The sequence below is a fragment of the Nylanderia fulva genome, unplaced genomic scaffold (assembly GCF_048542155.1).
Source record: "Nylanderia fulva isolate GAGA-0341 unplaced genomic scaffold, ASM4854215v1 Scaffold51, whole genome shotgun sequence".
Lineage (NCBI taxonomy): Eukaryota > Metazoa > Arthropoda > Insecta > Hymenoptera > Formicidae > Nylanderia > Nylanderia fulva.
Window position 1 is genome coordinate 99017 of NW_028190599.1, and position 26879 is coordinate 125895.

The 26879-nt window shown below is 40.0% G+C and overlaps 1 protein-coding gene across 5 annotated transcripts in view; it reads right to left on the reverse strand.

Moving 5' to 3' along the window:
• The window catches only part of Eip93F (Ecdysone-induced protein 93F), a 66667-nt gene that overhangs the window by 1063 nt on the left and 38725 nt on the right, over positions 1 to 26879 (reverse strand). For 4 of the 5 annotated variants that reach the window (XM_085487222.1, XM_085487221.1, XM_029316498.2 and 1 more), the window contains one exon: positions 60 to 26771. In XM_085487222.1, the coding sequence (XP_085343348.1) occupies positions 25505 to 26771 (1267 nt within the window). In that variant the 3' untranslated portion in view covers positions 60 to 25504. Of the gene's footprint in view, positions 1 to 59; positions 26772 to 26879 lie in introns of those variants that run through there. The other variant, XM_085487219.1, reaches the window with a different exon arrangement.

Consider the following 26879-nt stretch of genomic DNA (forward strand, 5'->3'; position numbering starts at 1 on the left):
CCTCATTTGTTCCTATTGTTCCATACCTTCTTCTTCTTCTTCTTCTTCTTCTTCCGCTATTTGGTTTTTTCCCTATTTTTTTTTTTTTTTTTTTTTTTTATCCCATAATATATAACACGCTCTCTTTCTCTCTGGCTTTGTTATATCTCATTCTCCCCCCTCCCTCTCGATTTATCTCGCATTCCCCGTTTCTTTCACTCTTACGATAGCCTTGGTTCCATCTTCTCCCTCTCACCCTTTCCCACCCCCTGAGTCACGAAAATTATCCAGAGACGTATGAGAGTAAGAGGGTCAGAGAGGTACGAAGAGGAAGGATTCGAAGGATTGGAGGGTAGCGGAGAGATAATCGTATACAGACGCGACTAAACTAAATCACAATCAAATACTGAATTTCAATGAAATAAGATAAACGAGAAAATAGTATACAGGTGGGAGATGATGGCAGTTGCGATCGCAAATTTACGATGTCGTTCACTGCGCGTCAAGTCTTCCGAGAGGACAAAATTATGGAAATATTACGAAACAACACATTTTTTTTTGGAACAACAATTCATATTTTAGAAAAGTCAGAAATGTTTCAAATATCTAAAAAAATCTTCAGCATTGAAAGTGCTCTTATAATTCGAATAATCTTGTAATTATTAATAATAAAAAATAGTATTCTTGAGTACAATTTGTGCTTAGTATTCACAGCGTGTATACATATATATAAATTTCTTATATATATTAAATAAGACTTTTATATTCCATTTATTAATAAACATCAGTTATCTCTTTAGTTCTTCTATTATAGTTATCATTAATTCGCAGTCATTTTTAATTTATATGTCGCATATCGTTTTTCAACAACACTTTGAAAATAATAGCTATACAATAATAAATAGTACATAAAAAATTAATTAAAAATTTCAATTACTTTGAATACATATATATATATATTGAATAAGTTCTAAATTAATCAATTCAAGATTTTAGAAATAAACTATCAAAATATTTTAAAATTACGTAATGAGAATAAAAATGCCATATCTTTACATCAGATACCTTCAAAGAAATTTATCTCGATGCATTTGGTTTTTTTATTAGTCTCTATTAATTTCAGAAGACTTGCTCGTGCGATCATAAACAATCCTCTTATAAGATCACAACGGATTTTAGGACAAGGCGCGCTCCCACGCGTACGAACAATGAGATGTTTCAATTTCTTTCGTTATTAAATTACTTTGGCATTGACTTTACGTATAATAAATTAAAAAGATGCGTAATCAGATTACGAACGTCAAAACATTGAAAGAAATTGGAAACATGCGATTGCTCGATACGTATGGAGAAGCGAAAACCAACCAATCCATATAAATTAAATATTTTTCAATTGATTTTATTGAAAATAATACAACAAAATGTCTCATAATAATAATAATATAATAATAATAAGAATATATATAATAATAATTAAAAATAATTAATAATTATAGATACGTACTTGTTTTCTACTCAATATCTAAAGATGATCGTCTTAAAACATTGTTTAAATAATAATATTATCATCGCCACTTTAATCAATGCAATAATAAAATAATAATAATAATAATAATAATAATAATAATAAAGGCAATAAAGTTAATAATAATAATAATAATTATATCATAGAATAATGTATCAATAAACAAACTTAATAGACTAATTATTCGTTAATCATTCGTCATCGTTCTCGATTGCTATCGATGGATCTTTTACTTTACCTAGTCATTAATAATGGATAATTAATTAATTCATTAATTAAATTACATGTTGCTTGGATATGCACATAGAGATATAAAGTCGTTTTTGGTCCCACCTAACTGCAAACGTTATATTCATACAATTTTTTTTGTGTGTATCGCTTGGATCACTTTACATGTGTAATATGCGTGTGTGTTACGTGTGTGTGCACGTGTTGCAAATAACTACTGTTTCACTATCGGTAAAGCTGTCGTTTCTCTATTTTCTCTCTTTGTTTCCCGCCCCCCCCCCATCCCTCCCCCCTATCCCCGTGATACATCCGTGTGTATTCCGAAATAATCTATTGCGTATACACATGAACAGCATTTGCGTGTGCGCGAGGCGCGTGCACTCGCGAATCGTATCTCGCGCGGCGACAGGGTGTCGCCCGAAAAAACGGTGTACCGCAAAAAATGACAAAGAATGAGGGAAAAAAAAAATGGAAAAAAAAAAGAAGGAAAAAAAACCGAAAAAAGTTCGGATCCCCGACGGCCGATAATATATATTATCGCGATATTATATACATATACACGTCGCTTTTCCCATACACCTCGTGCCCGTTATTTCGCTTCAACCCCTTTCCACCCTTCCTCGATCTCAGCGCTACCTCTTTTTTCCCCGTGTCTTTCCTCCCACTTCTCCTATTTTCCATATCGCATATCTATCACTGAGAACGAGTATCGTCGTCAAGACACACGTTCTTCTCGCGTTTCTCTTCCATCCGTTTTACAACTGGCATTGCATTCCGTTCTCTCATCCTCCGTTCGCTCTTTTAAAGTACGCCTAAGTTTACCTAATAACATTATTCTCACTATACATAAGAGAGATACGTCGTTGTGCGAGGGCGGACATCTCGAGGGCGTCGAGCCTTGACGAGAGGTACGCGTGTCTTTTATTTTTCTTCCCTACATATTCCTTTTTTTTTTCTTCCCTTACAGCCCAATTGAGATGATTCTTTTTTTTTTTCGCGGGACCAATTTCGCCACACCGGTCGCCGAATAAACCTAATTAAAATCTTTCTTATTTAAGGCTACGCCGTAATTTACAAATTTTTGTCTCGCACTCGAATACTGCTTTATATCAGTCTCATATTTTCTTCCGCCGAGAGTTCCGGTCGGAACGCGCGTTTGCGTGTCTTCGTCGAAGTGTCTCCGAGGAAACGCGGGAAGGCGCCATCGATTCGTCGTCGGCGCTAACATGTTTCGGATCAGACTCCGCGAGTAATGTTATATAATGCCAGTTGTACGCGCTTCTCTTTCGGAGACGACTGTGTGATCACGTTCGTCTTTCCGCGAGGAGAAAACGTGCGCCCGCAAAGTCATTCGAAGCCTCCTTCGTAGCGTTTTCAATTCTTCGTATCATCGTATGTATGTGTACAATTACGATATATTTGTATATGTGTATATATATAATTAACAATGGCAATTTATGTGCAAATTGCGTGTTTTTTTTAAATTGACTTTCATCGTTTCTAATTTCTTTCTTCCCATCTGTATATCGATTAACAAACACTTTTTTGTAAATAAGATTCAAATCAACATTAACATACAAGCAAGTTGCAACATATATATATATATATATACATATATTTTATATATGAAATATTAAATTTGTATTATTATTAAAACACAAAATGTAAAGACTCTACAGATTAAAATACAACATGTAGATGATTAAGAAAAAATAATATAATTTTTAAATACATATATAATTAAATGAAAAAAATTCGAATGTTGTATTCGTATCGTCTAATATTCTCGCTTCATCCCACGCGAGCGATGACATTTTACAATCGAGGAAAATTGGAGAACTCGACATTTGGAGGGTTGCGAAATTAAATCGACTCGATTTTCGTCGCAACCGTATCAATTACGAGCCACGAAACGATCAACAACGTCAAAGCGAATTTACAAATACAAATGCATGTGCGAATTTACCGCTAATTTTGTCTCTCTCGCCAGGATATCCCGAGGGCGCACGTTTTCCCTCTCGTCTCCTCCTACAAGACGAGCTCGCGCGAGCGAAACGCGACTTCGAACAGGAAAATTTCCGTGTGAATCCCGTCCGCGAATCCAGACCCCTTTCGCCAAGAAAATAGGTCCATATCGAATCGTACGTTATTCGAAATCGCGCAACATCCCTCGCCGAGCCCGTATCACATCCGCCTCTCGTATATCTCTCTCTTTCACTCACTCTTTCACTCTCACTCTCTCTCTCTCTCTCTCTCTCTCTCTCTTTTTCTTTCTTTCTCTCTCTCTCTTTCGCTCTCTCTCGTTAATATACTTCAAATAGTAATATACCTCACAACCATTTTGACAACAATCAACCGTCAACAAAAGAGCGTTCTACATTTCAAAGAACCTTCAAAAGGTGCGCCACCCAGCCAGCGTCGACCTCCGGCGACACTTCCGACACTTTTCCCCTGGCCTCTTTTGATTTGCCGGCCGGAAGAACTGACCCAAGCCGGCTTCTTCCCGATGCGATGCCCGGAAGTCGAGCTTGCCGGCTGACGTATCACATGTTTGAAAACTACGAACCACGTACGCAACCGCGATCGTTTCGCCACTCTCTCGCATTCATTCACAGAGATCGCACAACAAAATGCCCTTTGATTACTTTACGTCGATCTCTCGCGCGCTCTTACCTGCCTTTTTTTCATATCCTTTGCTCGCTCACTTTTGCCCTCTTGTTATACGTTCTCTTTTCTCATTTCGTTCAAAAATTCAGTTTTTTTACCGCACCTTCATTCATCACACGCCGTTGTATAGAAAGACGCTCGATAGGCTTACGCGAAATTTATTTTTGTCGTATTTTTTTTTTTTATATATTGTATTAAAGGTACACATCACTTTTTGCACGCTCTTTCTTTCGCGTTTAATTCTCATCGATCGTAAAAAAGATTTAAATAGCAAAAACTTGGCAGCATTCGTAACGAAGTGGAAAATTATCGATGGTATATATACGATGTTTATTTTAAGAGTCAAATCTGTATCGTGCAATTATTAAGATTTTATTCTCTCTTTTTTTGCGCTAAATTTTTTTATAAAAAAAAATTTAATTAAAGTCTTCGCACACACTTTTTTCGTCGGTTTTGGTAATCGGTCGGAAGTATCTTCAATAACATTTTAATATCCCTCGATGGTGTAATATGGAGATAGAGTGCTCCAGCTTCCGATAACTGAAACCTGATTTTTTTTTGCGCATATCGGAAAACGCGATGTCCGATTTCGATGTACGTTTAATAATAAGCCCGAGGATCGCATCGAGCCGATATTAACAATCACGAAGGATAATGCCTGGATAGATTCTTCGTGTCACGCGTGATTAATATTGCGTATTTAATTGCGCAAAAAAAAAAAAAAAAAGAAAACCGCGTGTTAATAAAAGAAGAAAAACCACCTCTTTTGGAAAACGATAACACGCGACGGTTTCTCTGATCGGATATATCCCGACACTTCGCATTAACAATTAACAATATCAACAGTCCTTGGTCTTCAATTGATTTATCGCAAATTGGCTCGCTTCTCCAAAATTGATCGCGGTCCAATTAGTAGCAGACTACCGCCGATGAATTTCCACTTCGCCACGCCTCGTCAATTATTACTCGCCTAATTCTCCCCACGAACGTCCTTCCTCAGTCGCATCTTGTCGCATGAAACGCGCACCATTTTTCTTCGCCCGGCGCCGATTCTCTCCCATCATCGAAACTTGCATCGTCAATTTCGCATAGCTCGCAAAATCCTTCTTCTCGAGATCTGCCTTAAAACGGCGGATTTATCGATGAAACAAATTAAACGGTCGTTTAAAGTCCCATCGAAGGTGTCTTAAGTTCTAATCACGAAAAATATCATCGATAATAAGAACATTTGATCGAATGTAATATTACTATTTATTAGTAATATCGATAAAATGCTCTTCTCACATTTATTGTGGTGATTTGCGTGAAAAATATTTTCTTAATCGATTGTTTCTGGATCGTGTTGTAGAAACTGTGAACCCGCCATTTTTTCGGCAGACTGCTACAAATCTCGATCGACGCGTTCAATGAGATCGAATCGTCACCCTGTCTCGACATTCAAACAAATTCGCAACAAAAGTAACGCTACTAATTATACGCATTAAACAATAATACTCTAATTACATACATATTACGTTTGTATACGTCAACTTGCTTCCGAAATTGCTCTCGCCCGGCGCATGTACGCGTGTTTTAAGTGTGTACCTCCTTTTTCCTGTTCCTCGTGGATCAGCGATCGAAACCGGTTTACCATATTTTTTTGACAAATTTAAATTCTCATATACTTGATATACGTCAAAATAATCTCTTGACGTAAATTATATTCTATCATATATATATATATATATATATATATATATATATATATATATATATAACATGAGAAATTGCCGAAAAATCGAGAAAAACCGATTTCAATCTCTGACTATCTCGTTCCGTCGAAAAACGATCAGTAAATTAATTTGCAAGTACATTGTTTCATTCTCGTACGTGTATGTCTGTGTGTGTGTGTGTGTTTGTATGCGTGTCAGAAATGCCCTGCGCGATATTTCGCGATCCTGCCGTGTTTCCTCCCGGCATTCTGTCTTTCACGGAACAGGAGTAAGAAAAAGCTTTCGGGCCGGAAGGAGAAAGTGCAAGGGATGCATCGGCATAATGTGCATCCGCTGCCGGCGATATCCGCATTTAATCGACCGACCCTTCCGTGGAGCCCTTAGATAAACCTGTCGTTGAGCGATGAGATAATATATAATCGTCGACGAGATCGCACGAATGACACGTATATGCGCTTATACGCTATTGTGTACGTATGTATGCGTGTTTATCCGGTTGGTGGATGAGTGTACGTAGGTATATATATGTGTACGTATATGTATACACGTATATACGATAAACGACAGCGCCTACCGCAATAAGATTGATCGATAATCGATACACAATCGCAATCTAAACAATAAATGGCGACACGTATTTCAGAGATCGCGTATGCGCGTATGTGTATATATGTGTGTGTGTATATTTTGTTTATATCGTGTGGCTTCGTATATATAGTACATATGCATATCTATATACCGCGTTAGACGCGCCTTAAATTTTCTCCATTCCGGTACGAAACGATAATATATAACTGTAAAATCCATGTAGAATATAAAAAATATTCTCTCGTCGCCTCTATCTAACTATATGAAACACTGCACTAAGACTGTATACTTCGTTACGAACGTATATGCGTGTGTGTATACCCGCGTGTTCGCGCTTGTGAGTGTGTGTTTGTGTGTGTCTTGCAATGAGAGGTGTATGTATATGTATAGTCGCATGCTGCTTTACGTACGATTTTCCTCTTCAAGCTTACGGGAAAGTATTTACGTCTAATTGTATAAGACAGGGGGCGAAAGGGTGGATGGGTGGATAGATTGGAAATCGAGGCATATCGTTGGATCGAGATCTCAATTCTCATCTCGCCGCTCTTGCATAGTTTCCTTAGCACAGTGTTTTTCTTCTTTCTTTCTTTCTTTCTTTCTTTTTTTTTTTTTTTTTTTAATAAATACATTTCCTTTTACTTAATTTTGATTCATCTTTAATCGCGACACGTATATTGTCTAAATTTTATGACTCAATCGCATGTTTAAATCGTCGCGACTTCTCGTATTACGTTAAACTATAAATTCAACGATCATTTGGCATTCGACGGATTTTTGTTTTGATATACTGATTTTTTTCGCATCGCGCGTAATTCACAGTCAAGACAACAATTATCACAGCGGCGCCAATTATATCATTAAGACGATGATCGCTCTTGGAGAGCGAACGAAACTCGCCCGTCGATAACTAGAACATTTACGCGATAATTTAATGAACGTTCGAAAGCCAACGATAAATCGAACTGTCATATTTTTATGCTACCGTCGAGACGCTCCGTTCTACTTTTCGCGCCTGATTAAGACTTTCTTTTTAAGCACGCACGCACATTCACGCTCCCACAAGCACACGCGCATACACCCACACACACACGACTACCGTAACAACCCTTGGTATCATAACAATTGATTCCGAGTGAAGAGAAGTGTCCGATCCTCGATACGCCTCGGACTTAGCTCGGGTACCTTAATAACTAGAAGATACATCGTTTTTAAATCATAAAAGGGGGAGATCAATCCGGGGTCGAGGAGGGTGAAGGGTGGGAAAAAGGGAGGGAGAAATTGAGGGTATACAGCGTTAAGGTCGATCGAGCATCGGACGCTCGATCGAGAAGGTACAAAGATACGCGGTTGTGCGAGATATATACGCGCTTCAATATCCCGCTTACGCGCTTGTCGTGTTGCTGTTGCTGTTGTTGTACTTGACGAACGATCACGAAGGGACACGAGAACAAAGAAGTAAAGGTACAAAAAAAGACGCGTTTGCTAAACGTTACGTTCGGCGGGCTGTAACTGACCCGCTCGTCACTACTGTCACCGTTGTAGAGAACCCGGGTCCTCTCTCCTTATACGATCGAATCGAGAGGGATCGCATATAGGGGGGTTGCGATGAAGGGAAAGAGGGTGGGGATGGGGGAGAGGGTGCTTCGCTTAAGAAATAAGCTCCCGCCGTGCTAGATACAACGATAAAAAAAAAAAAAAAAAAAAAAAAAAAAAAGAACAACGGCGCCCGAAAGACGCGATAGAACTGGCTCTGTTGCTTAATTAGCTTGGGAATTAATTAAACGCCCTGTTTAATGGGGGAGGGTGCCCTTAAGGCCGAATGATCGGAAGGTCGACGACCGCGTCGCGGCTGATCAATCCTGAGATTGCGCTTTCTTCTCTCGTTCGGCGACAAAGGGTGTCGAACGAAGCCGCGTTTTGTTTGGAAGCGAAGGGAAGAGCGAGAAATATATATATAGGGATTCGATCGGCGTAATAGAGAGAGAATAAATTCGCTCCTCCCTCTCTCTTTCCGTCTCTCGCGATTTGATTTAATATCGGTATCTATAATTGCGTGGAATCCGGTCGCTTTTAACGCGATCGACGACATTTCGAAGATCCAGGCAATTGTTGTGCCTTCAAAAACATCTATCGTGTTACACGGATCAATCAGGAGCAAAACAATGGATAATATACAATACATGGCGGCTACTGATCGGCGTTTCGATACGACGAGAGAGAGAGAGAGAGAGTGCGTTGACACTTAGCGACCGCGGATGAAAATAATATAGAAATTCGTCCGCGCGAGTGCATTATTGTTGAATATATATAAATCTGGCCAACAGCGTTTTCTTTTTCCTTAGACTTCTATAGTTTCACATCATTGATTTTTCTCTCGCAACATCAAGATCGATTTTCGAAACGCCGATCGTAGATATAGCCACACGCAAAAAGTCTGTTAACACTTCTGCGATAGATAATCATACGATCGTTATCGATGAGTATTTAACGTAGGATCGTGACTGGTTAAAAACGGATTTCTAAGCGTGTTCCTGCCTATGAAGAAGAATCGGTTCGATCGACCGGAGCTATTAAAATGTGTTTTCACTTTACAGAAAAACGTATATACGTCTACGCGGTATGTACAAATATGATTCGCGCAATTTATATATACAACCAAATTAGAATTACGATTTATTTCACGTTGGACCACATCGTAGTAAAGCAGCGTGGATATATCTGTAACTCTGATAGGGCTCGCTGGATTTTATCTATCAATTTGATGAACAATACGAATGTCTAAAAGGACGTTTAAGTACTTGTCTTCATTCTTTTGCGTATTTTTTTTTTTAACTTTCTTAAACGTTATATCTTGTTTGAAACACAATTGCGTTCAGGCTAATGCCAAAAAAAAACGGGCGCCATTCGCGTTCGCCATCACTGAGTGAGAGTTGTGGGATCTCGCACATTTTTTTCCCCTTTCCATTTCCTTTATAACGTTTCGATAATTCGGCGAAACACGCATCTTTGGTCATGCGTGCCTTACCGCATTGTCGCGCAAGATGGGCGCCTTCCGCGCACCTGTCAGGAAATTTGCCGTTGTCGCGGAAGAGCAAACGCGGAAAGTAAAAGGTATTTTCGCAAGACTTCGCACGAGCGGACCTCGCTCGACGCATTCGGAGACTAAAACGGGCCCCGATGCACACGAACGTCTAATTACGTTACGAAAAAAAAGAAAAACAGAGAAATGTGTTCATTTCGATTATGACGTTATTGTTGTATCATGTCAACGAAATAAGGAAAGAAGGTACGAGAAAAAATATTATACATGTAGGAATTTGCAGTCGTGTATCGCTTCATTGGAATGAATTTAGTGTATAGTCTTCCACACAGCCGCGGACAGTAATTTTTTGACGATCACGTGGACTCGTTCAAAACGATTTATTATAAGAGTACGATTAGAAAAACGCGGTGGAATGATCGTGGAATGACGAGAATCCCAAGAATGATGGGAGATTGAAAATCGCTCAGGTAAAAGTTGATCCTTTCGCGAGTTCGAAGGTTTCACGAAGAAGATCAAGAGTTGGATGTTTGTTTTATGGTGATCGAGAAATTGATAGTAATTTCTACTTCTCGTTTTCTTTTTTTTTTCTTCTTTTTTATTCGTTTTAGCATTTTTTGATCACTCGAGTTCTTCAGTTATAGCTTATGCGTCTATATAAACATATGTGCTTTTTTTGATTGTTGCTGCTGATGTTCGACAAGATGTTTCGTACATAAAGAACGTCAAGAAGTGACAAATCTCGATTATTCTAAAGATTTCAACAAAATTAAACGGATATTTAATTTAATCGTCTTAAAGTTTTGAAACGTTTCTAATATATATATGTATATATATATGTATGCGTACGTATTTCAGAATATTTATGCTAATGCTTCCTTTCATTAAGCTTGATAGCTAATGGCCATAGCCAATCTTCGAAGTTGCAATCTACTCGAATTTTTTCGACTCTTTCACTTTAGTCCAGTTCGTATTCAGTGCGAATATTTTGTGTCTAAATAGGTCAGTAAATACAACAAAGCTCGGGAATAGATTTCCGAAAGTGTGAGAGGTCACCGCATCGTATAAAGAGCAATTTTGGCGAAAGCCAGCCAAGGATGATACTTTTGTGATACTTTCGAAAAATAGAATTTGACGATAAAAATAAGCAATGAGAAAAAATAAATATCAAAAACCCGAAAATTTAATGTGCCATTTGCCAAAAATTAGAGAGAGATTAGAATTAAAAGCTACAATACAATTTCTAGAATAGGCAGTTTAAAATTTAATACATAAGTTCATTTTTTGGCGAAATATGGCTTGCTATTCATGGATCAATTAAAGCTACATGCGAACAGCAAAGAAGAAATGCTTTCAAAGACGCACAAGCGCTCGTTTACGAAAGGGATAATTATCGTAATGATTCTCTAAGGATATTTAACGACAGCAATAATATGTAACGATGTCAATGATGATGATGATGATGATGGTGATGATGATGGGAATGATAATGTTGATAGAATGATAATGATGACAGTGTCGATCAACCGTCGTCAACGAATATTCGATCGACACGTACGTATGCATACATACATATGTATATTGTAATAAAGTAAGTCGTATGTACGCGTTATCTTTGTTGGTTTTGTATTTGACGCACGCGATCCGACAAACCACCCACGAATCTCTGCGCGAATCTACATTTCGTATATGTGTTTGTGTATTTATATGTGCATACTAAAGATATCCCTGTCTCGATTTTGCACACGATCGCGTACGTGATTATTTTTATTTCAGTGATATTTGCACACGTATGCATGTATAGATTTAGTCTTTTCTTTATCCCGAAACACACGGATGTTGTGCGTGCGTATAATATATAATACATATATATATAATAGTATATTTTTATATTTTTTATATATATTTTTTTATATATATTATATGTAATATATTTATATATAATATTATATAATTAATATATATAAAATTTTAAAAACACACATACATAAATATATATAAACAAAGATATATTTCCCTTGGAGGTTGTTTGTGTGAAATACTTTACGTCTGGGCAGTAGCAATGTATACATATGTGTCACGAACGTTTACGTTCACTGTGTATATGTGTATATACGCTATGTATCTGTACCTCATGCATTTCGATAATGTCGTTCATCCACATTCGTGCATGCACGTGCACTTTCCAACACATACATATACTCGTTCATTCAGGTATCGCAATCTCTCTCTCCCACACACTCACCTTTAAAACAATAATCACATAATAATAATAATAATAATAATAATGATAATAATCACTCCGGTGGCTATTGCGCGCGTTACAGCCGCAAGGGCAATTAACGCAATCGATAAGCCAGTTAATATAAATACGCTTTTACGCCTACGTCTATTTAATTACATAATCATCGTAACGACAATCATCGTAATCACTCGTCCCGGATTTGTCGCCGGACACATTTCCTATCAATGCGCTCCAATAAGGATCAATCGCGGGGAAACACAAGGATGGTTCTTCTCTCGTTTGCGAGAGAAATCGAGAACGTTCGTTGTCTTCAAATGGTCTCCTCGAGATATTTGCACTGGCTCTTTTACGCGACGTGTTCCGTTTTACAGGTTTCCCGTCTTGTTTCGTACCGTTTATCGCACAATTCTTCCCGCGTTTATACGTTCGCGAGCTTACGATATTGGATATAAAGCATATAGAACGCAGAATAAAACTGCGAATGAAAAGCAAAAAGGAAATTCTGAATAAAGCACGCAGCATTAAGCTTTCATCCAAAGTATGAAGCCAATCGTTCTCGAATCCTATAAATTAAATATAAAAGTATTGTGACAAGATGAAAATATTTGTCCTATAAAAATCTTTTTTTGTCTTTAATTTAAAGATATTTCTGACACGTTCCCAAATCTTCTACGTCATTTAATTTGTTGAGTCTGACGCCTGGCAGCCAATAAAAGACAAATATTTCAACCGCGGATCAATTAATTAGCAGATATAATTTCACACCTCTCAAGGTCTAAATTAAACTTTTTTATAAATCTCTCGTCAAATTATTCCCGAGCATTTTTTCCAAATATATCGAGGATCTCAATTTTTTGACAAGTATTTGACAAACGACAGTTCTCGATTACTTCTATAATCTATCCGCAAGGTAAATCGAATTGGAAAATATCTAAAAGCGAAAGAAGATTCTGATGACACGATAGATGAATCAACAATAGAATAAAAAAAAATCTATTTAAACTAGGCAATTGGTAAATAATTATTGTTGTCCGGACGAAAACTTGCGCCGAAGAATTCCTAATTGCGAAATAAGCAACGAGAGTTCTCGTGAAAATTAAAAAAAAAAAAAAAAAATACACAAAGGGCGCCCGTTAAAGTTAGCCTTCCTTCATTTTCCCTCGAGCCTTTTCTTAAAGGAGCCCTATCAATTGTTACGCTTCAAGCTTCTTTCCTCGCTGCTTTACGACGATCATCTCGGTACTGTTTAATCTCGCGTACCCCCTAACTCTTCGCGCGTTAGCATCTTTTTCCTTAAGAGCATATAAAAAGTCGTGTGGCACATTGACGGTTGGAATGTTATTTTGTCTTCATTAAATTTATAATAAGAATCATAATAATTAATAATAGAGTAGTAATATAGTACTTTTTTCGGTGTTATTAATAATATTGTTTTATGTATCCTTTAATAATAATAATAATCATATAAGAATCATAATAATAATAATAATTAATTAATATATTTTATATATATATATATATATTTATATATATAATATACCTTTCTGTGTTTTTATACTATAGTAGTTTGTTTCCTCTGCACTTATCGTTTATTATATTCTGCACTGACTGCGGGTTTTGATTTGCGGGATACCTCGCCCGCGACCTCGCGACATCGCGATCGACGGCGATCGACAGAAGGGAGAACGATCCGCGATCGTCTATTTTTTTCTCATCGTAACACAATAATGAAGAAGCTGTCGATTCGCTCCGAGTCGATCGCGACTCGAGGCCGGGGCGATCCTTGTTATTTTTTTTTGTGTTTTTTTTTTGCATTGCTCCTTGTGGCATCTGCATTAATCACTGCTGAATAATATGTATATGTGACGTAGAGAGTTTTTAGTTAATCTGTATATACCTGCTTATATTTCTTATTTTTATTTTCCTTTGCTCCGCATGGAGATCGTTTCGCGAGTGCCGCGAGTGCCGCGAGCACCGCGGGATCGCTGCATGCCCATGCTGAGAGAAATGTCTATTGTTGCCTGTATAGAGTGTGTATGTGTTATTGCCGGTTGTCTGTTATTATTATTATTTTTTGTTGCTTTGATCGCCGAGCACCAGGCGAGTATGCAGCCGGGTGCGCGCGCGGACGGTCGAACTCGCTCCGATCCAGGATCGATCCGATTGTCCCGCTTCCGGGAGAGAAACGTCGCGCCTCCGATCTCTAATCTACCGATTGGACCCGTTTCAAGGAACTCGCGAATCCGCGGGGACGTTTAGAACGAAATCAATCGCGCGCGCAAGCAATTTGAGAACCAAGTGTTGCTATGCGAGAAACAGGATTCTCCGCGTTCCCCGTCGACCTCGGATATCGGTTCCTCGTGTGATATGCTCCGTTGTCGAATTGGTCGTGCTAAATCGTCGCGCGACACAATCTCTCGATCCCGTTTCGGCGGCCCCGTCGCGCATTTTACTGTAAGGAGACGACTGGTATCGGGAGGCTGCAATGTTCTTGTAGCTGTAATGTTAGAGAGCAGACTGCGTGTACTTTTTTTTTTTATTTCTGGTATATATGCTGTTTCGCCGAGTATGCGAATGCGGCCGGTGAGGGAGAAGTCAGCTGTGGATAGAAGCCGTAATAAGAGCGTACAAGGGGTGGTGGTTTCCATTGGCGGATGGGGAAGTGAAGGATGATGGGGGTCAATCCTGTTGTCAGGGTGGTGCGGAGGAAGGGGCTCGGGGATCTTCCGTGAGAATCGGATGCTTAGTTTCCTTAATTTATCTCTTTCCCTCGAGATTATAAGAGTCTTACTATTTTGTTTGTTTCTTCAATTAATCATTAAAACCCATTGTTGCCCATAGAAGAAGATCCGACCTGGCTGCTCTTCGAGATCGAACGGCAGGGAGCCACGCGCGAGACGAAAGAACATTACTTTTTTTTTCTCTCAGCGTATGCGTATATGTATGTCTTTTGATTGATTTGTTACCGGCGATTCAGCGTACTTGGTCCGTAAATTAGTTGGTCGTACTTTGAAGTTCCGGCGTATTCAGGTGCGTGACGTTTTGGTACTGACGTTTGATTAGATGATTAGAATACCGACGATCGATCCTCCGATATGTAACGCAATTTTAATCAATTTTTATTCTCCCCGGGTGTTTTCATATTTTTCAAACAAGAAACTCAAGAAACGTTTAAAAACCGTCTGGAAACTTGGGTCGTTTCGATTACGTCTTTATGTTCCTGAATTCCTATCGATTTGACATAATATACAATAACGATGGAAATATATTTGAGCGGATAAAATTTTGGCAAGTCGTTCGCGAATATTCAAGATGATTGAACAAAAAAATCGATAGTATCGGCACTCGTCGTCTCGATAGCGTGGCTCGTCTCATCGCAGTTTTGGCGATTCGCGTAGCCAAGTCAGATCTTATGGTAGTGAGATATATATATATATATATATATAGAAAAGAACATGATATATATAAACAACTAAAGCGCCAAACTACGAGTACCATCGGTGCTAGCTGCGTAGTACCAGCGCCATTTTTATCTAATCGCTACTAGTCGAAGAGTCTAGGCTGAGAGTCGATGCCGGAAACGATCGTCCCCGATCTGGCAAGAATGAGATCTGCGACTGTCGAGGATGCTTTTGCGAATTTTTTTCTCTTTAATTAGAACGGAATTTTAACGGAAAATTAAACGAAATTCTAAGATTTAAAAAAGAATTATAACATCCTTTGCGGATTAAAACATATTAATGAATCAATTAATCTAATTGGCAGGACAAAGGATGAAAGAATTACGAGAACGATAATTTAAAAATGAATTTCCTTTCGCATATAATCTTAATAAAATAATATACGTCGATTGTTGGAGACACATTAAATTCAATATCACGCCGACATAACGTGTAATCTGTTTCATTTCTATGATTGATTATATTCAGCATACAAATTAAAGGATAAGCCGTTCCGATTAATCAATACACAATTTAATTATCGCGCGAAAATTTATCAATCCGCGATATTTCACGATATTTTGCTTTTTACGATTCGAGAAATATACACAGACGCGCGCGCACGGTATGATTTATATTCATTTTACCCGATTAAAAATGCGGAGTGGACCGAATTTTCTGATTGTTACGCTGCAGGAGCGCGCGGAGAAAACGAAAAATAGAATGGAGGGCGAAAATGTACAATCTCGCGGAGAGCTCGTTCATTTTCAGCTGTCGCGAATTCGCGCTCGAGAATACACTCGACAGTCGCAATACGAAGAGCCCTCGCCGTCTTCGTGGCCCTTCGGAGACGAGATCTCGGCACCGGTTTTCCCCATGTTGCCATTCTCGCGCTCAAATCTTCCGACTTGCTCTCGTCGTATATCTATCTATCCTATCTACATGTTCGCCATTCCCGACGTCGAGACGACGGTGGCGAATCGCCCAGTTGAACACAATTCGGTCGGTACTCTGTTTTTTTTTTTTTTCATTTTTTTTTTCACGTTTTGTTTCGCATTATTTTTACGGTCTCCGCGCGTGCGGTCGATCAACGTATACGATGTCGCTCAAAGTCGTCGAGCTTTTACTTATTTTTTTCTTTTCTATCGTCTTTAGAGTCATTGCATGACTAGAGCCTACGAGCTTATTAAAGCTTTCCGATCAGGAAGGTACCGAGTTCTCTCGACCGACGACCGAGGAGACCCTCTCGATTTGCTACATTGGTTCAGGCGTACTCGCGCGGATCTGCCGGACTCGCGAACGCGCGGATCTTTCTTCCTCGTTCGTTTCTTCATTTCTTCAATTTCTTTTCGTTGGTCAACAAACATTGTCACGATAATCCTCCGCATTTTACAGGAATTTTAATGTTGTACGATATAAGAAATTTATTTCTAAATTTTAATAGAATAAGTAATAGTGTAATTCATTAAGCACCATTAGATTTAGAAACTTTAAAAATGAAGAAATTCTTTCATGCAATTTTCCTGTTTCTTTTTCCGAGCAGTATTTTAAATTTCCAAATTTATTTTTGTATATCGTTTTTAATAAAAAAAAATGAATCTAAATTATAAATCATTTTATAATTATTTTAAATGTTATACTTAATAATAATTCTATAAAACTGATGTTTCTTGCAAACGATACTGTCTGGACAATTAAACGTTTTTCCAAAGCAAAAGGAGATGGTTGAAAATATAACAAAGAGCGCTAATGCGTGCAATGATCAACAATTTCTCAAAATGTAACGAATTTTTATCAGTTTTTTAGCAACTCCACTGGTCGATGGCACTTGTATAAACGTGTAATAAACAATAAAATGTGAAAAACCGCGTATGCGGAAATGTTTTGCGATCGCAACGAATGTCATCCTCGTGAAACTCACGCGAGGTCTGTCTATCAGCGCGATCGATACCGATATAACGAGTAATCCTCGTTATACATATATCGAGCGCGACGAGAAATGCAATCTATGCGCATCTCGCAGCCGGGAATCTAGATCAAGTATGCGATGATTTCGTTAGCATCTGAGATAAAATTTCGGAGGAAGATCCGCGCGTAACGCGTAACGGCAACCCTTTCTCTTCGTCGAATCGACGTCGGTCGCTTGATTGTGTATGTTCGTGTATGTGTACGTGTGTGTGTGTGTGTGAGCGCGTGTGTATCCCTATATGAACGACAGGCCAGCTCTTCGTTGATCACGAAAATCCCAACATTCGAGAATGCGTGAATTGAAAATAGAATTTAAAAAACGGTAACTTAGCGCGTAACAGTTCGTTTTACTTCATTTTTTCTTCGACGTGTCTCGCGTGTATTTTTTCATATGTGTGTATGTATGTGCGTGCGATCCCGCGCATGTTTCGTGTGTGTGTGTGTGTGTGTATGTTGGAGCATGAATGCGTGTCTCAAGGTGTGTGTTCGTGTACCTAATTGCACTTATTCGAAAAAACGGAACATAAGGTTGAACGCAAGATGGCGGCCGGACGGCCCTGGAACGTATGTTGTAGATAATATTACACCCTTGTTTAATTTACTTTAATAAAAAACTCTATATATCGCTTTTGTCTCTATCGCGTTTGCCGTGGCCGTCCAGATCAAGCGCGCTCGAACTGAATCTGTTTGCTGCTACGATACTCTCATCTATTTTTTTTTTCGTTCGTGCTACTGCAAGTCGTTAAAAACGTAATCTCTCATAACTTAGGCACAATTTGGAACTGTTTAGACCATTTTCACACGACTTCGTCCTGCTGACGTTCGTGTGTCCGTGGAAATCTCTATTCGTGACAAAAAAAAATAAAAGTAACGCAAAACTAGAAAGAGTAAATGAAAAATTAAGAGTATTTTAATATATGTTTTTTCAGATTAAGCAATTTTTCTAACAAGTCCAACAATCTCTATTGTTATTACATAACTACAAAATTTTATAATTGAAAGATTTTCAAGTCTTTATGTTATGTTTTCTATTATTTTAAATAAATTAATGTACGTAATAATACGAACGTAAAAGTGTTAACTTTTTTTCAACAAAACGACTGGGTTTCTCGAGAAAAACATTATGAAATAATAAAAATAATTTTCTCTATATATCCACGTTCATGACACACAAACGTTTCTCGTTCGTATCATACCAAACGTGATAATATTGTGAGGTAGCTGACATTGAGCCGTTTCAGGGCCAATCGGACCAAATCTTCCAGTTTTCCATTATTCGATTCGCGCCCGAAATCCATTCGTCGTGGAAACGAGGCGTGAAAACGCGTGTTTTCGAAATAAAGAGGATCGTCGCCGGAGGATTTTGTGTCCGCGCGACTCTGAAAAGGGGTGTCCTCCCCATTCTTGCCACCCTCTCGCGAGAATGGAAAGACGAGGGAGGATCCCTCTCTCTCTCTCTCTCTCTCTGTTTCCATCGAGTCCCGATGTAAAGGAACGGACGAACACGCGCGAGAACCTAAGAAATGTGAAAACGAAGAGGCAAAAAACGGGAATCTTTGGATCCGACTTTCCGAGCGATATCCGCCATCTTGGTCCCGTCTGACCACCGGTGTGGATCAACGTAATTTCGCAATCACGCTTCTTCCGTATCCCTTTCTTTCTACCTATCTACCTCTATCTCTTTCTCTCCGTCTTTCCCTCAATATTCCTCACTTGCTCGTTTTGTCCCGTCAACTCTCAGTTTGCCTTTCCTTACTCGTTTTGCCTTACTTTGTCTTCGCACACCGTAATTACAATAGTCTTTCTTTTTTTTTTTTTCATATATATATATGTATATATAATATATATATAATATATGCACATATATATTATATATATAATATATCCGTAATCTTATTACATATACACTAGCTGGTTACAATAATTTGTGAAAAATATACATCAAAATTTTGTTACTTTTTACATCACAGATATTTTAATATAATATATCATCTTTTAATTCTTAAAGATTTTTTTTCTGTTTCTCCCCGTATATTCGACCAATCCGTCACTCGCCGGATTGTTTAGCGTATCGCCCGCGACGAAGGGAGAGACGACGGGATGTGCACAGACCAAAGGGATTCTTCTCAATTCTTCTTTTTTTATCGCGCGTCGCGATACGATAATCATCGCGCTTTTCTTCGAAAGACGGAAAAGACTTTTCCGAGGGGTAACGCAAATTATCCAAAAGACACCGAGGAGTCTAGAGAGATCCCAATTTTCTGGGTGCCTTTTGCGATCTTTTGTGTTCTCCTCGGGGTAATTACGTATTTTAAAGATAAAGATACAAGAAAAAAAAAACAATATAAAATTTACTTCAATTGTCTTTGAACGAAGATCGTCGTCCTGCGATGCGCGAGCGCAAAAAAGATCTTAATCCCGATCTCTCGATAACGGAGAACAATACAATTTTTTTTATATTTAGGAAGGGAAGAAACTTTCGTCGTGCCGCCTCGTCCCGTCGTCTCTCCCGAAAAAAAAAAAAAACGAACGAAAAAAATCGACAGTGCCTCAACAATCGTGTCTACAACGGTATTTTGCCTAGCCTCGAGTTCTCTCATTTCTTTCTCTCTCTCTCTCCCCGACGATCGCGCATAGTTGCAAATTCCTAAAAAAAAAAAAAAAAAAAACCGAAAATTCCTCCATAGACTTTAGAAGAAAGTCGCCAGAAAGATAGACAGACATCTTCCTCGATCGAGTGATGTTTCTTGCGCAAAATCATCTTGAACAAGATCATCTCTCGCTCGTTCCCTAATAGCACAACATATCCAAAAATTATTCCGAGGATATCCAGAGGACATTCGAACATCCTCAGGATATTCTCTGAACGTTTTTTCGAGATATGCGTGCTGTTAGGGTCCGAATAGCCGATCTGCTATAATTTTGATGTCGATGCACGAGATGCTTCGTATAAGTATCGCGCCAATGAGCGAGAATTTTCGGCCCTGTCACGAGAGAAACAAGTGGTGTATGCATATGCGCGTTCTCTGTAAGCGAGGGTAGTTTAAACTGCCACGACAGACATGTGTCGCTGCGAGATCATTAGACGCGGACGTCTCGTTAATTACGCGTCGATAACTAACTATCGCGTTCCCGGTTCCAAGTTGTGCGAAGTTTGCGTAAATTTTCGATCCGCGTCGGAGTTTTCCCGGTTGCAACGTGTCGTATTTCAATTTCGAATCTTTTTTTCACAACTCGAACGTGCTAAACAATCGAACCTCTTGCACAAATATAATTAATTAATTAATTAATCGTCTCTATTTAAAAAAAAAAAAGTTACTTTGATCATTCGAGCAATTTCTTTTCCGACCGATTTTCCTCGAACACGTGCAAAATTGCAGGTATTAATTGGACAACGTATACTATAGAACCGACGACAATTTGATCGTCGACTAAGCTTTGTCTGCGAGAGAATTTGATCCAATTACGCGCAGTATACGAATGCACGAAGAAGAACAGGTATCCGTGGCAACCGCGAATTATTTTCGGCGACGCCGAACGCGAAATTCCGTCCAACACTTTTCGCGCATTCTACGTTTTCCCTCCGGCATACACATCACTTATCCTCTCGTGAAAATTATTTAAAAAAAAAAATAAAAAAAAAAAAAAAAGATAAAAGACGTATACCGTGTTTGCACGCTCGATGGATCGTGGAGATTCGAGATCCGCCGATTATAGACCGCACCAAACGTCGCGACGAAACATCGTAACTTGAATTCGTAAATTGAATTAACGACAATCATAGTGTACGCACGTATTTTACTATCATCCGCACGATAAATATCATTTTTTTTTCACATCTAACGATAAATCTTTCGGTAAAGGATATTCGGGGGCTTTCGAATTTCTGGGTGTAATCGATGATGCGAGTTCGCGGGTATAAGGGGGTGGGTCGGTTGTGGAAGAGGGTGTCGAGGGGGATGAGTGAGTCAGTGGTCGCGGAACAAGTGTATAAACATATTTCCCTCCATTTGTTTTGTCGCACAATATAATAACGCCTATAGTGAATGTTTAGAAAAAGACTTGGAGGCATCGAGTAGCTCAGATCACACACCGAGTGATTTATATATCTTTGTCGAAAGTGTGTCTCTTGTGTGTGGGAGTGTAAAGTGAAGGGGGGGGGGAGAAAAGGGTGGTTAAGTGGGGGGGGGGAGGCGGTGGATAGTTAAAAAGTGATCTAACGGACACAGGGCGAAGAGGAGAAGGTTTAAATTTATACGTTTACACACAATCATAATTAGCTTGCATTTCGCTTTGTTGCTGTTCAGCTTGTGTTTTTTTTTCTTTAACCCTAAGGAGACCTTAACGTTTACACTCAATAACTTGTTTTCGCGTTTACGCGCGCTTCCTTTAAAGTTACATTATTCACGGTTTTTTGCTTTAAATAGGGTAAATTTTAAGTTTAGTTCCAAAAAACACCGAGAGAGTAGCCTTGCTTAATATGGTTTACTTTTTTTCGTAGGTATAATTTTTTTTGCGTTAATAAGGAATTTTTGCATTTTTAAAACACCGAACATACATGCCTTATACTTTATGTACAGCCTAGAGTCTTTCAGTCGTTACTTTTAAAGAGAGTCATGAGATGAGTGCGTGTGGATCATCCTTTTGCGTTTCTTGCGCTCTGCTGCTTTATATTATCTTTCTTTCTTTCTTTCCTTCTTTCTTTTAACATTTGTTCGCGTCGTTTTCCCTCGTCTACGCCTCGACTATGCGAGAAAAATAGGAAATCCTGGCCCGCACTACAGCACCGTTTCTTATCTATATCATATTATGTTTTGTCGCCGTTTTCTCGCGTTCGACTGGCCTCCGATCCATCCTGTTCTTTTTCTCATTTTACGCCTCCGTCGATTTCGTTTTGGTCCAACGGCCTGTTTGCCATATTAACGAAATGACGAAAATCGTCCTTTCATGGTGATTCTATCCGCGGATCGTTCTCTATTCGCGAAATGCAATTTCTTTTGTTAACCGAGAGATACCTCTCCATGATCGTGCACATCTCGCCGAGACTTATCGGAGAAATACAAAAATTGCAAGTTTTTACCTTTAATTTGAAGATTATATCCCGAGAAATATATGCAAAGTCAAAATATCGTTATCTCTATAAATTCCACATAATAATTATCTTCAACATATATACATAGCTGGAATAGGAAAAACTTGTTTTTAAGTCTGAATTATAGAGATACATACGTCTATACCCTAATCAAATTATTATCTTAATTTCACGTCAGACAAAATTTGCGAATTTTGACTGAGTCATCGTATCGACATTTTGTACAATTGTTATCTCTCGTCGTAACTATATCAATTATACGATTATACGATCAAAATTCAGACTCTCGTCGAGACTCCGAATTTTCATCGATCTTGAAAATTTTTACCGTATCTCGAGTATAACTTTTTTTTTTCCCCCGTATCACAATCGCGAATGTATAATTGGACGTGCACGATCGCGTGAATCCGCAGAAAAACCGAATGAGAGAGACGTGTGTGGCCGCTCGAAACGTCAATTCGTCATTCGTTCGATAATCGTATATCGTCGTTATTCCAAACCGACGACGGACGATCGAGACGCGCTGCTTCGCTAAAGTGTTCCGCCCCAAAAAATTCGTCCCGACGCGTCACGATAAAGTCTGCTGGTTGCCCGATGAATCTATTATGTCGCTCGCGGGAGTCGATAAGAAAAGAAAAACTATTAGATATTAAAACGCATTTCCTAGATTTTATAATTATGAGTCTTTTCCCTCGCGAAGAAACGATACAATGCCGCCTCCGTTTGTTGCAAAACTGCAGTCTCTCTTCCTTTCTCTCTCTCTCTCTCTCTCTCTTTCTCTATCTTTTTCTCTCTACGCGGTAGAAAATTTGTATTCGTATCAAAAAGTGGGCGTCTCGCGCTTAAGAAAAACATCTTTTCGGTATCGGAGAAATCGAATCGAGAGCGGGCGCGCGCGCAACAGTATTCCTTCTTTCTTCTTTTTAATCTTCTCCTTCTCTGCCATTTCGAGTTGGCATCTTTCTATCTTTGCCTTGGATTGAGATTGCCGCTTCTTTTTCAATTCAAAAGATCGCGATCTTCGTCGCCGTAATTGCTTGTAAAAAAAAAAAAAAAGAAATGAGCATTTGTCATCGTCAAACTTTGCGAGATAAAAAAATCACACTAAATAGAAGACTATAAATAGAAATTAATTTGATAAAAAAAAAAAAAACTTTAATATTATTTCAAGACTCTTAGAAATAAGACTCGTTACGTAATAAATGTGAAAAATGTGTCTGCACTTGTTTAAAGAATATTAGAGTCATTTGTCGAATCATCCATAAATAAGGAGAATTCGAGAAACAAGCGGACGTGAGCATTCGACTTGAACGTGTCGTTCGGACTCGTGGGGCAATGTTCAACAACGAAGATCGCTATCGGTACTTACTGTGCATTCTTCCATATGCATTTCGCATTCCGTATTCAACATATGCCCGAAATATGTTCGCGTTGAACGCCGGCCTCTCGAAACAATCGAGATTATAGAAATATTGTCGCCTCTCTGTGGAAAAAACGTCACCTACGCGCGCCAACAAAAGCCTTGGCTTGTTCTCGCTTCGCACACGTTCTCGTGTAATGACCAAAAATATATGTATATATAATATATTATTCCTTATATAATTATGTCGCTCCTTACGAGTTAAGTAGTGTTAAAGTAGTTAAGTAATAAGTTTTTTTTCTCTTTTGCATTAGATAATTTTACACTCAGTATAGAGAGGAAAAAATATGTTGTCGCGTCGGCATTTTTGTTCCATCGTTTGACCTTTCGTCGTCGTCCACCGATTGGTAGTGGTAGCGGTTAATTTAATAATCGTAATAATAATCATCGAACGACTAACGCTTTCGCGTTTCGCGCATACATCGCGTCGTATACATATATATATATCGCCTTCTTTCTATGACAAATTCGCAATGATCGTGAGACCAAAGAGACTCGGACGCACCGATTCTCTTTGGAGTTTAAGGTAAAAATAGGCTTCGGATCGACTTTAAATTGGAACTCGCGATGCGAAGGAAGAGCCACTGCTCTTAGATAGAGTGACAAGATCTCGGTTACGACGCGTGTACGCGCGCAACGCCTAAGTATCTCGTTATGTTCCCCATTTTTTTGTATACTCGCGTATGTGTGAATACTCGTTTCGTAGACATGTGTAATGTCACTGTTGTGTGCTGTGTTGTGTTGTCGATACATTTGAGAGAGATGTTTCGTGGAATGTCCGGCTTGTAGAAACGCGTTTGTAGAATGGGTCCGTGCATCTGCTGAAGCGTGTGTCCCGTGCGCGAGTACTCGGCACGATAAATATGTATATATATATATATATATATATATATGTATATATATATATATATATCGCGCGCGTGTATCCTTTATCTGTTTCGTTCTGTGATACTCCAGTCCGAAATATCCATGCTTTCGCCTATATAGTCGAAAGCGTTTTTATTTTTCCTGCACACGCGCCTGATGCCAGATCGGCCGGGCCGCGGCCAGCTGGACGCGGGTTCTACGGCGGGTTATAACTGGCGGAATCGCAATGGGTTTACGGGGATTGGTTGTGCTAGCGTCACACACATTGCCATTTGTCTTCTCCCCTTTTTGCGCTAGACTTGCCCCTCGCAACGTTCGAGGTTTCTCTTTTCTTCTTTTCTTTCGATTGGAACGAAGAGGTCATATGGGAGAGAGCAGGAGAGTGTGTATGGAATAGTCGGAGTATCATCGCGTTGCCGACGTATCCGAGGATTCCCTTCGTCTCCTCGCAAACGCGCCGCGCGTTTCACGAACGCGTTCAGATTTCGGCGCGAAAATGTTCTCGCCAGGTTTCTCGTCGTGCTCGAGCGCGAAGGGAAGCCTCGTTCGCGGTGCGCAACAACGAGAGAAGGCGCAAGAACGGGTTCGGTGCGTGTGAGAGATGGCGGAGAGATCTGGGCGGGAATGTGGGCTTACTGTATATACGGATCCTCGTCTCCTTTTGTTTCTTTTTTTTTTTTGTTTACGGTACTCATAACTGTATACTTTACTGATAACTGATACTGACTTTCGTCTACTGCTCTACGGAGTCCTCCATGCTGAGCGCGGGGCCACGTTGCTCCGCCGCCGGCTGTTGGCTGTTAGTCGACTCGCCGGATCTACTGCTCGCGGTGTTGTAGCCCCTCTGCAGTTGCACGACCAGCCCGCTCACGGCAGCGTATTCCTTTTGTTGTTGCTGCGGCTGAGTCTTCTGGCTCGAATGATCTACTATAAGCTTACTATCACAGGCACTTTTTTTGTCAGTTGATACGGCGTAGAGGTTGTGTAAGTCCGGGTAATGGTTCAGCTGTGGTTGCTGTTGCAGGTTCAAAGGCTGCTTTCTATCGCGATCCTCCTGGCCGCCGTTGTGAACTTCGCGCTCTCTGCTGCTGCGATCGATCCTCGAGTCACGGGTGCTATCCTCGTCCCTGCTACCCGCTCGGGAGATCGACAGAGGCGTCGGTGGTGAGGTGAGCCGATCGCTGCCGTCCTCCGTGCGACCCCTCTCCGATGGCGATGGGCTGAGATCAACCGTAGGCACACGTTCCGGCCTTTCCGGCACTATCCTGCCCGCTGGTCCTCGATAACTCTCGTCCTCGCTACTGTCTTGCGCGATCCGCGGCAGCGGAGTTCTCCTTGAATTTCTGCAAAGCTGATCGATCAACGTCTTGCTGCTCATCGTCTCCGGATGTTGTCCCTGCGACGATGATTGTTGCTGCTGGTTCCTCACTTCCGCCATCGACCGCTGGTCCCTTGGTATGCCTGTCTCGAGGCTCGACCTGATCAGATTGTCCAAGAAACTGCCGTTCGCCCCGGACCCGTCATAGATGCTTTCCACCATGTCGCGCGGCGCCTTCGCTATCGACGCGCTTCGAGAATTCGAGGTTCCGGCTGCGTCTGGCGTTCCGGATACGGTCACACCGTCTCGTTGCTGATGTTGCTGTTGCTGTACCATCGCGTTTCGTTGTTGCTCCTGTAGCCCGCGCATTCTCTGTGACGCAAAGTATTGTTCCGGTAGAATCGGCACGTTCGGTGCGCCACCCATGAAAGGCGAGGGCATGAAGGGTCCCGGGTTCCAAAAATTGAAGGGCGCGAACGGCAGATGAGGCATGCCCTCCATGAACGGAGGCATTTTCAGTCCGTTCGGACCGGGGATGCCGCCCGGCGGCGTAAACGGCTTCTGCGGTTTCAGCTGCGGTTTCTTGTCGACGCCGGCAGCGCCTGGCCGCATCGCCGCGGCCGCCGCTGCCGCTGCCGTCGTCGCGGTTTCCTTCGATTTGTCGTCCGGTTGCTTCTGGTCCCTGGCGAGGAGAGAATAAAAACTCGCGTTATAATCGATGCTTATAACAATCCACATGATTAACAATATATATATATGTATTCGTGATCAACTATATATATATATGTAT